This window comes from Choloepus didactylus, chromosome 2 (genome assembly GCF_015220235.1).
Source record: "Choloepus didactylus isolate mChoDid1 chromosome 2, mChoDid1.pri, whole genome shotgun sequence".
Classification (NCBI taxonomy): domain Eukaryota; kingdom Metazoa; phylum Chordata; class Mammalia; order Pilosa; family Megalonychidae; genus Choloepus; species Choloepus didactylus.
In genome coordinates this window covers 87,863,360-87,875,925 of record NC_051308.1, presented here as the reverse complement: position 1 = coordinate 87,875,925, position 12,566 = coordinate 87,863,360, and the positions used below count along the sequence as shown (strand labels likewise).

The 12,566-nt window shown below is 37.3% G+C and overlaps 1 protein-coding gene across 1 annotated transcript in view; it reads right to left on the bottom strand.

Annotated features, from left to right (window-relative positions):
• The window catches only part of COP1 (COP1 E3 ubiquitin ligase), a 301,460-nt gene that overhangs the window by 227,956 nt on the left and 60,938 nt on the right, over positions 1-12,566 (bottom strand). The window contains exons 4-5 of the mRNA XM_037825287.1: positions 998-1,074; positions 213-332 (exon numbers count right to left, since the gene is read on the bottom strand). Coding sequence (XP_037681215.1) covers positions 213-332; positions 998-1,074 — 197 coding nt within the window. The remainder of the gene's footprint in view (positions 1-212; positions 333-997; positions 1,075-12,566) is intronic.

Below are 12,566 nucleotides of genomic sequence, written 5' to 3'. Positions count from 1 at the left end.
GCCATTGCAAATAAGTTGTATTATAAGGAATCTGTTCTTTAATTTCAAAAAGGGATATCTGTAAGAAGTAAAACCTTGCAGATGTTCATTGTAGAGTAGAAACTGATGGATTGAGTGAGACTACCCTATTTTTTTTAATATTTCTAAATTTTTTTTTCAATGCAATAAAGAGAAACTTTTAAAACTATTTTTTAAATTCAACTGCCACTTACTGCTTCCAGTTGTTTCTTCTTCTGCACTAGTAACTCCAACATGAGGTTGACATTGGCCAAATCAAGGTTATCCTGGTCAGTTACTAAAAATTCCTGAAGTATCTGCCACCGGTGGCCATTCTAAAAATGAAAAAAAAGAAGAAAGAAATTCACTTCCTAAGAAGATCACTTTAGAGACTCTAAAACAAATGTTTAACTGCTGCATCCTAATGTTTATTACATAGATATCTAAAATACACTGTAATAGAGCAAACTACTACTTCCCTGCTAGTGGCTCCCCACTGCCTTCTACATGTAATTTAAACACTATCTCTCCTAAAATAAATTTAGATAATGGATATGTATGGCAAACTCAAGAAAAAAGTGAAGTCAGCATGTTTAAAGATGTAATTTCCCTTCAAAATAAGTGACTGGATTTTAATTATTTGTGTACTGTATTTGCGACTTTGTATTTGATAAGGTATTAATTTAAGCTCTTTTGCCTCAGTAATTTGAGGCTAATCCTTTCAAGTTGAGAATCTTTAATAAAGTTTTACCAAAATATCTTTGGATTCACCTTGCCATATGATCCTTCAAATGCTATGCACTACAAGCCAACTTTGCCTCAAAGTGACCCCAACATACCATTCAAAAGATGATAATTCTAGTAAAGTATTTCAGACAATACAATTAAATAGCCTTTAAAAATATCAATAATATACTAAGTTTTAATATCTAATTCATATTTTCCAGCAAAAGCAATAAAACAAACTTTATTAAAAATAGTAATAAGAGTTGAAACATACGGTGCTACTCACTGAGTGGTCCAATTTGAACCTCTTTTCCTCAAATCTTTGCTTCTGTTTGAGAATGAGCTCATTCACTGAAAACAGAAACAGAACAAAAAACACATAATTTGTAGTTTTGTCAAAATGTATCAATCTAATTGCTCTGTTTTAATGGATTATATTTCAACTTTACAAAGTTCCAAAAGTGAAAAGATGCTAAGCAGAAAATTCTAGCTTTTTATTTATTTCAAATTAGGAAAACCAGCAGCTGCTGTTGCAGTACAGAACCTACCACTACTATTACTACTACTACTACTACTACTACTACTACTACTACCAACGCTACTATCACCACCACAAAAACCACCGCTTCTACAGCAGGAGGAGAATTCTTGAGAATATGTACTTTCTCTTACATGTTTCTCAATGAAGACACTTCTGGCACTTAGGCAGAGACAATTCTTCAGAGTGTGAGACTGTCCCATGCCCCACATGGTAACTGGTTGATTCTAGGAAGTAGGCCCTAAAGATTATTATTTGTCCTTTTTGATGTTAAATTTTTTATAAATACCATGGAAGACAGTTAGTCACCTATCCAAAAATCACCCTACTCTTTTTCTTGATAACAGAATGATTTTCACAAGTGCCAGACTGCTAGAACCCTCCCCAATCATAACCCTGCCAGTGACTGATGTGGGGTTAAGTATATGACCCAGTTTTGGGCAATGAGAGTGTACTATCTTTAAGAAAGAGAAGGTTAAGAGTAAAACAAGTTCTTTCCGTGCCTCCATAAGGGAATGATGTCTGGGAACTGCTCAGAGTCAGCCTGCAATCCTAAAGGGAGCTAGCCAAAGAATCAAGGCGTATGCTGGGGATGGAGGAGCAGAAATATGGAAAGAAATTGATGATATCATTGAATCACTAAATCAACCATTTCTGGAAAATCTATTCGTTTGAATCAATATTTTTCTTAACATTTAAGCCACCTGTAATTGGATTTTTCTTTTTTTTTTCAAGCCAACATATCCCAATGCTAAAAAAAAAAAAAAAGATAAAAGGGAAACTACCGGGAGGCGGGGCAAGATGGCAGACTGGTGAGCTGCATGTTTTAGTTACTCCTCCAGGAAAGTAGGTAGAAAGCCAGGAACTGCGTGGACTGGACACCACAGAGCAATCTGACTTTGGGCATACTTCATACAACACTCATGAAAACGTGGAACTGCTGAGATCAGCGAAATCTGTAAGTTTTTGCGGCCAGGGGACCCGCGCCCCTCCCTGCCAGGCTCAGTCCCGGGGGAGGAGGGGCTGTCAGCTCCGGGAAGGAGAAGGGAGAACTGCAGTGGCAGCCCTTATCGGAAACTCATTCTACTGATTCAAACTCCAACCATAGATAGACTGAGACCAGACACCAGAGAATCTGAGAGCAGCCAGCCCAGCAGAGAGGAAACAGGCATAGAAAAAAAACAACACGAAAAACTCCAAAATAAAAGCGGAGGATTTTTGGAGTTCTGCTGAACATAGAAAGGGGAAGGGCCCTGAGGCGCATATGCAAATCCCGAAGAAAAGCTGATCTCTCTGCCCTGTGGACCTTTCCATAATTGCCAGGGTTGCTTTGTCTCTTAGCATTTCAATAACCCATTAGATCTCTGAGGAGGGCCCTTTTTTTTTTTTTTGTCTTTTTTTTTTGTTTGTTTTGTTTTGTTTTGTTTTTTAATCCTTTTTTCTTTTTCTAAAACAATTACTCTAAGAAGCCCAATACAGAAAGCTTCAAAGACTTGCTATTTGGGCAGGTCAAGTCAAGAGCAGAACTAGGAGAGCTCGGAGACAAAACGCAATAATCCAGTAGCTGAGAAAATTCACTAAACACCACAACTTCCCAAGAAAAGGGGGGTGTCCGCTCACAGCCATCATCCTGGTGGACAGGAAACACTCCTGCCCATCGCCAGCCCCATAGCCCAGAGCTGCCCCAGACAACCCAGTGTGATGGAAGTGCTTCAAATAACAGGCACACACCACAAAACTGGGCGTGGACATTAGCCTTCCCTGCAACCTCAGCTGATTGTCCCAGAGTTGGGAAGGCGGAGCAGTGTGAATTAACAAAGCCCCATTCAGCCATCATTTGAGCAGACTGGGAGCCTCCCTACACAGCCCAGCAGCCCAGAACTGCCCTGGGGGGATGGCACTCACCTGTGACATAGCACAGTCATCCCTCAACAGAGGACCCAGGGTGCACAGCCTGGAAGAGGGGCCCACTTGCAAGTCTCAGGAGCCATACGCCAATACCAAGGATTTGTGGGTCAGTGGCAGAGACAAACTGTGGCAGGACTGAACTGAAGGATTAGACTATTGCAGCAGCTTTAAAACTCTAGGATCACCAGGGAGATTGATTGTTAGAGCCACCACCCCCCCTCCCTGACTAGACAGAAACACGCCCCATATACAGGGCAGGCAACACCAACTACACACGCAAGCTTGGTACACCAATTGGACCCCACAAGACTCACTCCCCACTCACCAAAAAGGCTAACCAGGGGAGAACTGGCTTGTGGAGAACAGGTGGCTCGTGGACGCCACCTGCTGGTTAGTTAGAGAAAGTGTACTCCACGAAGCTGTAGATCTGATAAATTAGAGATAAGGACTTCAATTGGTCTACAAACCCTAAAAGAACCCTATCAAGTTCAGCAAATGCCACGAGGCCAAAAACAACAGAAAATTATAAAGCATATGAAAAAACCAGATGATATGGATAACCCAAGCCCAAGCACCCAAATCAAAAGACCAGAAGAGACACAGCACCTAGAGCAGCTACTCAAAGAACTAAAGATGAACAATGAGACCATAGTACGGGATATGAAGGAAATCAAGAAGACCCTAGAAGAGCATAAAGAAGACATTGCAAGACTAAATAAAAAAATGGATGATCTTATGGAAATTAAAGAAACTGTTGACCAAATTAAAAAGATTCTGGACACTCATAGTACAAGACTAGAGGAAGTTGAACAACGAATCAGTGACCTGGAAGATGACAGAATGGAAAATGAAAGCATAAAAGAAACAATGGGGAAAAAAATTGAAAAAATCGAAATGGACCTCAGGGATATGATAGATAATATGAAACGTCCGAATATAAGACTCATTGGTGTCCCAGAAGGGGAAGAAAAGGGTAAAGGTCTAGGAAGAGTATTCAAAGAAATTGTTGGGGAAAACTTCCCAAATCTTCTAAACAACATAAATACACAAATAATAAATGCTCAGCGAACCCCAAATAGAATAAATCCAAATAAACCCACTCCGAGACATATACTGATCACACTGTCAAACACAGAAGAGAAGGAGCAAGTTCTGAAAGCAGCAAGAGAAAAGCAATTCCCCACATACAAAGGAAACAGCATAAGACTAAGTAGTGACTACTCAGCAGCCACCATGGAGGCAAGAAGGCAGTGGCACGATATATTTAAAATTCTGAGTGAGAACAATTTCCAGCCAAGAATACTTTATCCAGCAAAGCTCTCCTTCAAATTTGAGGGAGAGCTTAAATTTTTCACAGACAAACAAATGCTGAGAGAATTTGCTAACAAGAGACCTGCCCTACTGGAGATACTAAAGGGAGCCCTACAGACAGAGAAACAAAGACAGGACAGAGAGACTTGGAGAAAGGTTCAGTACTAAAGAGATTCGGTATGGGTACAATAAAGGATATTAATAGAGAGAGGGAAAAATATGGCAAACATAAACCAAAGGATAAGATGGCCGATTCAAGAAATGCCTTCACGGTTTTAACGTTGAATGTAAATGGATTAAACTCCCCAATTAAAAGATATAGATTCGCAGAATGGATCAAAAAAAAATGAACCATCAATATGTTGCATACAAGAGACTCATCTTAGACACAGGGACACAAAGAAACTGAAAGTGAAAGGAAGGAAAAAAATATTTCATGCAAGCTACAGCCAAAAGAAAGCAGGTGTAGCAATATTAATCTCAGATAAAATAGACTTCAAATGTAGGGATGTTTTGAGAGACAAAGAAGGCCACTACGTACTAATAAAAGGGGCAATTCAGCAAGAAGAAAAAGTAAAGATAGATCTATAGTTTTAGACAAACAAGGTATAAAGATATAATCTGTAGCAAGTACAAAAAATGGTGAGGGGCAGAAGGGTATAGGAACTGTGTAGGAGTATGCTTTTTGCTACCAAATCAAATATAACAGTTATAGATTTAGAATGTTAAATTTTAACTCCATGATAACCACAATATACATGAAAAACATATCCAGATAGAAATGAGAAGGGACTCAATATGTTACAATAACAAAAAAAATACAAAAATAAAAATATGAAATTAGGCATTAACAGCATAATTGAGGGACACAAAAGGAATAAGTTACAGACTCAATAACAAAATGGTAGAAGAAAATCCTGCATTATCAGTAGCGACTTTAAATATAAATGGATTAAACTTTCCACTCATAAAGTAAAGATTGGCAAAGGGATAAAAAAGCACAACCCCACTACATACAGTAAGAGACTCACCTTAAATTTGAAGAATAAGTAGGTTAAAAGTGAAAGGATGAAAAAATATATACCATGCAAGTAGCATCCAAATGAGACCTGGGGTAGTTATACTAAAATCATATAAAATAGTCTTTAACTCAAAAACTGTTAGAAGGGACAAAGACAGTCATTATACAACAATAAAGAGGTCAATTCAACAAGAAAGGCATAACAATTACAAATACATACGCACTAACAGCAGAACCCCAAAATATATGTAACAAATACTGACAGATTTGAGGGGAGAAACTGATGGTTCTACATTCATAGTGGATTTTAATATACCACTTTCAATAATGGATAGAACATCTAGACAGATGACCAATAAGGAAATACAAGACTTGAATAATATTCTGAACCAGTAAGAACTAACAGACATATATAAAACACTTCACCAAAACAAACAAACAAACAAACAAAAAACAGACTACACAATCTTCTTGAGAGCTCATGGATCATTCTCCAGAATAGACCATATTTTAGGTCACAATACATACCTCAATAAATTAACAAATTCAAAAATACTGAAATCATACAATGGATCTTCTCAAATAACAATAAAGTGAGGCTAGAAATCAAAAACAGAGGGAGAAATAGAAGATTCACAAATACATGGTAATAAAACAATGTACTCTTAAATAATGAAAACATTAAATAGGAAATACAAGAAAAACTGAGAAATAAAGAGAATGAAAATGAAAATACAATACACTAAAACTTACAGGATATAGCAAAGACAGCAATCAGAAAGATATTAATAGCTCCTGATGATAATATTAAAAAAGAAAGACTTCAAATTGGAGACCTAACTTCAAAACTGAAAGAATTAGAAAATGAAAGCAACCAAATCCAAAGCAAGCAGAAGGATGAAAATAACAAAGATTAGAAGGGAGACAGATGAAACAGAGAATTAAAAAACAAAAAAACAAAAAAACAAAAAAACAATGGAGAGAATCAACAAAACCAAAGGTTGGTTCTTTGGAAAGATCAATAAGATTGATAAAACTTTAGCTCAACTGGCAAAGAAAAAGAGAAGACACCAAAGACTAAAATCTAAAATGAAAAGGGGGACCCCAATGAAATAAAAAGAACTATAACAGGATACTATGAATAACTGTACGCCAGCAAATCAGATAATCTAGAATCATGGACAAATTCTTGGAAATAAACAAACTACTAACTAGTAAAGAGAGGAATAACAACACTAAATCAGTAATCAAAAACCTCTCAACAAAGAAAAGCCCAGGAACAGATGGTTTCACAGGGGAATTTTACCAAACATTCCAAGAAAACATAACACTAGTCCTTCCAAAAAAAAACCAAAAACGCTTCCAAAAAAAATTGAAAAGGGGGGAATACTTCCTAATTCATCCTGAGGCCAAGATCACCCTAATATTAAAGCTGGATAAAGACACCACACAAAAAAGAAAAGACCAATATTTCTTATGAATATAGATGTAGAAATCCTCAACAAAATACTAGCAAACCAAAATCAATAGTACATTAAAAGAAGTATACACTATAACCATATATGCAAGAGTGGTTCAACATAAGAAAATCAATTAATATAACACAACACATTAAAAGAATGAAGAAAAAAACCACATAATTGTCTTAATAGACGAGGAAATGAATTTGACAAAACAGAGCATCTCATCTTGATAAAGCAGTTAGAAAACTAGGAATAAAAGGAAACTTCCTCAACAAGATAGAAAGCATATATGAAAAACTCACAGCTAACATCATACTGAATGGTGAAAGACTTAAAGCTTTCCCTCTAAGATAGAAACATGACAAGGATGCCCACAGTCACCACTGTTACTCAACATAGTACCGGAAGTAATAGGAAGATCAAATAAGGTAAGAAAAAGAAATAAAAGGAAAGGAAGAAATAAATCTTTCCCTATTTGCAGATGACACTATCCTATGTAAAGAAAATCGTGAAAAATCCACAGCAAAGCTCCCAGAAATAATAAATGAATTCAGCAAAGAGACAGGGTAAAAGATCAGCACTCAAAAAGTAGTGTATCTATGCACTAGTAATGAACAAAGGAAGAAATAAAGAAAAAAAAAATACCATTTACAATAGCAACTAAAATAATCATTTATCTAGGAAAAAATCTAACAGGATGGAAAGAACTTGTACACAGAAAACTACAAAACATTGCTAAAAGAAACCAAAGACATAAATAAATGGAAGGGTATTCCATGTTCATGGATTAGAAGGCTAAATATTATCAAACACGTCAATTCTACCCAAAGCAATTTACAGATTCAACACAATCCCAGTCAAACTTCCAACAACTTTCTTTGCAGAAATGGAAAAGCCAATCATCAAATTTACATGGAAGATATTTGCACACTGATGTTCATAGCATTATTATTCACAATTGTCAAAAGATGCAAGCAACCCAAGTGTCCATCGACTGATGAATGGATAAGCAAAATGTAGTATACACATACAATGGAATATTAATCAGCAGTAAGTGTCCAAGGTAAGTCATCAACAATTGGGTACCTTCACTGGAGGATGGCCAACGGTGTCCAGAAAACCTCTGTTAGCTGGGAAGGCATGTGGCTGGCATATGCTCCAAGTCCTGGTTTCAAAATGGCTTTCTCCCAGGACATTCCTCTCCAGGCAGCAGCTCCTCTTCAAAATGTCACTCTCAGTTGCTCTTGGGGCATTTGTCCTCTCTTAGCTTCTCCGGAGCAAGAGTCTGCTTTCTATGGCTGTCTTCAAACTGTCTCTCATCTGCAGCTACTCTCTCAGCTTCTGTGCATTCTTCAAAGTGTCCCTCTTGGCTAGATCCTCTGACTGAGCTTATATAGTACTTCAGTAATTTAATTCAGACCCACCCTGAATGGGTGGGGCAACACCTCCATGGAAATTATCCGATTAGAATCATCACCCACAGTTGGGTGGGGTGCATCTCCATGGAAACACTCAAAAGAATTACAATCTACTCAACATTGATCCATCTGCCCACACAAGATTACATCAAAGATAATGGTGTTTTGGGGGACATAATACATTCAAACCAGCACACTTTGATTAGATTATTTCCACGGAGGTGTGGCCCACATTCAGTGTGGGTCTTGATTTAATCAATGGAATCCTAAATAAGAGCTCAGACAGAAGGAGCTTGCTGCTGCAGCGCAGGGAGATATTTTGGAGACATCTGAAAACAGACTTTTGCTGACACTTTCAAGATACTAGCCAAGAGTTTGCTTCAGAGAAGCGAAGAAAAGACAAAACACCCCAAAAGCAACATTTTGAAGAACACACAGGAGCTGAGGGAGAAGCTGGAACACAACCCAGGATTCGCAAATGCCAGTCAGTGCCTTCCCAGCTAACAGAGGTTTTCTGGATGCCACTGGCCTTCCTTCAGTGAAGGTATACTCGTGTCGATGCCTTAATTTGGACATTTTCATGGCCATCAGACTGTAGATTTGTAACCAAATAAGCCTCCTTTATAAAAACCAATCCATTTCTGGTATTTTGCATAACAGCGGCATTAGCAAATCAGAACAAATGCACAACTCTGTGATTATACTAAAAGCCACTGACTGTATACCTTGGATGGATTATATGGTATGTGAATATATTTCAATAAAACTGCTTAAAAATATTCACATGGAAGGATAAGGGGCCCCAAATAGCCAAAGCCATCTTGAACAAGGAAAACAAAGTTGGAGGACTCACACTTCCCAATCTTAAAACTTATTACAAAGCCACAATAATCAAAACAGCATAGTGCTGGCACAAGAATAAACATATAGACAAATGGACTCGAATTAAGAGCTCAGGAATCAATTTCACAGGTATGGCCAACTGATTTTTGACAAGGGGTCAAAGACCACTCAATTAGCAAAGAATAGTCTCTTCAACAAATAATGCTGGGAAAACTGGATCACTATTCATAAAAGATTGAACATGAACCCCTACATCCCATTATACTAAAAAAATCAAGTCAAAATGGATGAAAGACCTAAATATAAGAGCCATAACTATCAAACTCCTAGAAGAAAACAGGGACGCATCTTCAGGATCTTGTGTTAGGCAATGGTTTACACCCAAAGCACAAGCAATGAAAGAAAGAACAAGATAAATGAGACCTCCTCAAACATTAAAACCTTTTCTGCCTCAAAGATCTTTATCAAGAAAGTAAAATGGCAACCTCTACAATGGGAGAAAATATTTAGAAACCATATATCCAATAAGGGTTTAAAATCCAGAATATATAAAGAAACCCTTCACCTCAACAACAAAAAAGACAAACAATTCCATTTAAAAATAGGCAAAAGACTGGAATAGACATTTCTCCAAAGAAGATATACAAATGGCCAAAAAGCACAAAAAAAAATGCTTGACATCATTAGCCATTAGGGAAACGCAAATCAAAACCACAATGAGATACCATTTCACAGCCATTAGAATGGTTACTGTTAAAAAAAAATGGAAAATAGCTAGTGTTGACAAGGATGCAGAGAAATAGGAACAGTTCATACAGTTTTGGTATGTAAAATAATGCAGCCCCCGTGGAAGACAGTTGGCAGTTCCTCAGAAAATTAAGCACAGCAATCCTACTTCTAAGCATATACCCCAAAAAACTGAAAGCAGGGACTTGAACGGATGTTTGCACATCGATGTTCATAGTGGCATTATTTACAATTGCCCAAAGACAGAAGCAATCCAACTGTCCATCAACCACTGAATGGATAAACAGCCTGTGGTATATATGGGGGTAGAGAATGGGGAGCTGCTGATTAATTTGTGCAAAATTTCTATTTAGGTCGATGGATTTAGGCTGAATGGATTAATATTCAACCATAAGAAGAACTGAAGTTCTGATACGTGAGACAACAAGGTTGAACAATGAAGACACCATGTTGAGTGAATTAAGCCAGATACAAAAAGACAAATATTGTTTCTTCTAACAAGTTACCAGGGAATGGGGTGGGGTAGGGAATAGGGAGTTTAGGCTTAAAAAGTAGAATTTTTTTGGGACAATGGACAAGTTTCATTGATGGAAAGTAGTGATGGTAGCACAACACTGGGAACATAATTAACAGCACTGAATTTGAATGTGGCTAGAAGGCAAACTTCTAGATTGTAAATATGTTACTAGAATAAAATTTTTTTTAAAAATCCAGGGAACTGCCCAACATCAACAGTGAACCCTTAGTTAAACCATGGACTATAGAAAATAGTACAATTCAAAAAATGTGCTTTCATTAGTTTCAACAAGTATACCATACCAATGCAAGGTGTTAATAACAGGATGATATATGGGATTCCTGTATTTTATGCATGATTGTTCTTTAAACTCACAATTTATCTAATCAAGGAGGGTGGGGGGCGTACTGCAGAGAAAGTGTGTGCCATGAAGATGGGGTATGAAAATGTTGTATGAGAGAAAAATGGGGAAGGGAACTCAGGAGAGGGACTATAATGTAATACTAAAGGTAGAAAAGGGAAAAATCAAAATATCTTGAGGAAGACATATATGACTCTACCAGAAAACCAACACGCTTTGACTGCTGGGCTTTGAATTGTTTTAATTAAACCTGAAGGAAGGATGACATAATCAACATGGTGATGTAAACAGCTACTGAAAATCTCTCCCCAGAAAATCAATAAAATAAAAAGGACAATTATGTATTGTTCAGAACTTTGGAGGAAGATATAGATTGGAGAAGGTCCCTACGAATGCCGAACTGAAGACAGAGATAAATATCAGAAATGGAAATGTTCTTATACAGACTGTGGTGGTGAATGCATAACTATGTGATGGATTGTATGGTGTGTGAATACAACTGTTTTTAAAAATAAACAAAGATACAAGTGCTAGAAAAGATGTGGAGAGAGAGATACAGCTATTCTCTGTCGGTAGGAAAGTAGAATAGTGCAGCCCTGCTGGAGAAGAGTGTGGTGGTTCCACAGGAGGCTGGGTGTAGGGCTGCCATATGATTCTGCTACCCCGTTATGTGGTGTACACTTGGAAGAAATGAAAGCAGGGACACAAATAGACATCTGCACACTAATGTTTATGGCTGCACTACTCACAATTTGCAACAGATGGAGGTGGCCTAAGGGTACATCAATGGATGAAAGTAGGAGAGAACTGTGGTATATATGTACAAGAGAATATTGAGTGGCTGCAAGAAGGACTGAATTCATGAAGCAGGCAACTAGGTGAATGAATTGTGAGGACATTATGTTGTGTGAAATAAGCTAAAAATAAAGGGATAAATATTATAAGGCCTCATTAATGTAAACTAATATAATGAGCAAACACTGAGAACTGAACTTGAGAGCACAGGTAATACAGAGATAGAACAGGGACAGAGATTGGGCAATCCACGATTCAGGAGTACAGAATGTTCAAGTAAGGCTTATTGTAAAGGTTCCTAGATTGTAAGCTCTTACAGCAGCCATATCTATTCCTGAGATATAACCGCTTTTTCTAAATTCTGAGGTGCTGTGCTCCGGAAATTTGGGTATCTGTGTGACACCTGAGACTAAGAGTTAGAGTTCAGCAGCTCTATAAGTATTACTCTACACAGCAACTCCTAAAGAAGCTGAAAAAGAGATCAGACTACAATTAAAGATATGAATGAAACGAACTTGGTTAGGACTAAGATAAATTAGAACAACAGGTAAAGGATATTGACTGTATTTTAAAACTCCAACTTCTGTGTGAGATCAAAGGAAAAGAGATTTATCTAGTACAAAATTTATATTTCTGTATCACAATATCTAATTTAACCTGTGTGGTAAGTTTAATTAAACATCACAATTACATGGAACCTAGAATAGAGAATGAGTTCTTGTTATTCTATACAGGCTAATGTAATACCTCAATACATTCCAGAATACTTGGGGCAGAAAATTAAAAGGTATTTACAAAGTCCCCTTGAGGGACTGGAGAAAAATGTGCAACTATTAAACTTCTCCATCTGGGGAATCCCTGCTATTCTCTTAAGCAATAGGGGCTCCCAATTTAATAAGCCAAGACCTCAACCTAGAGGCT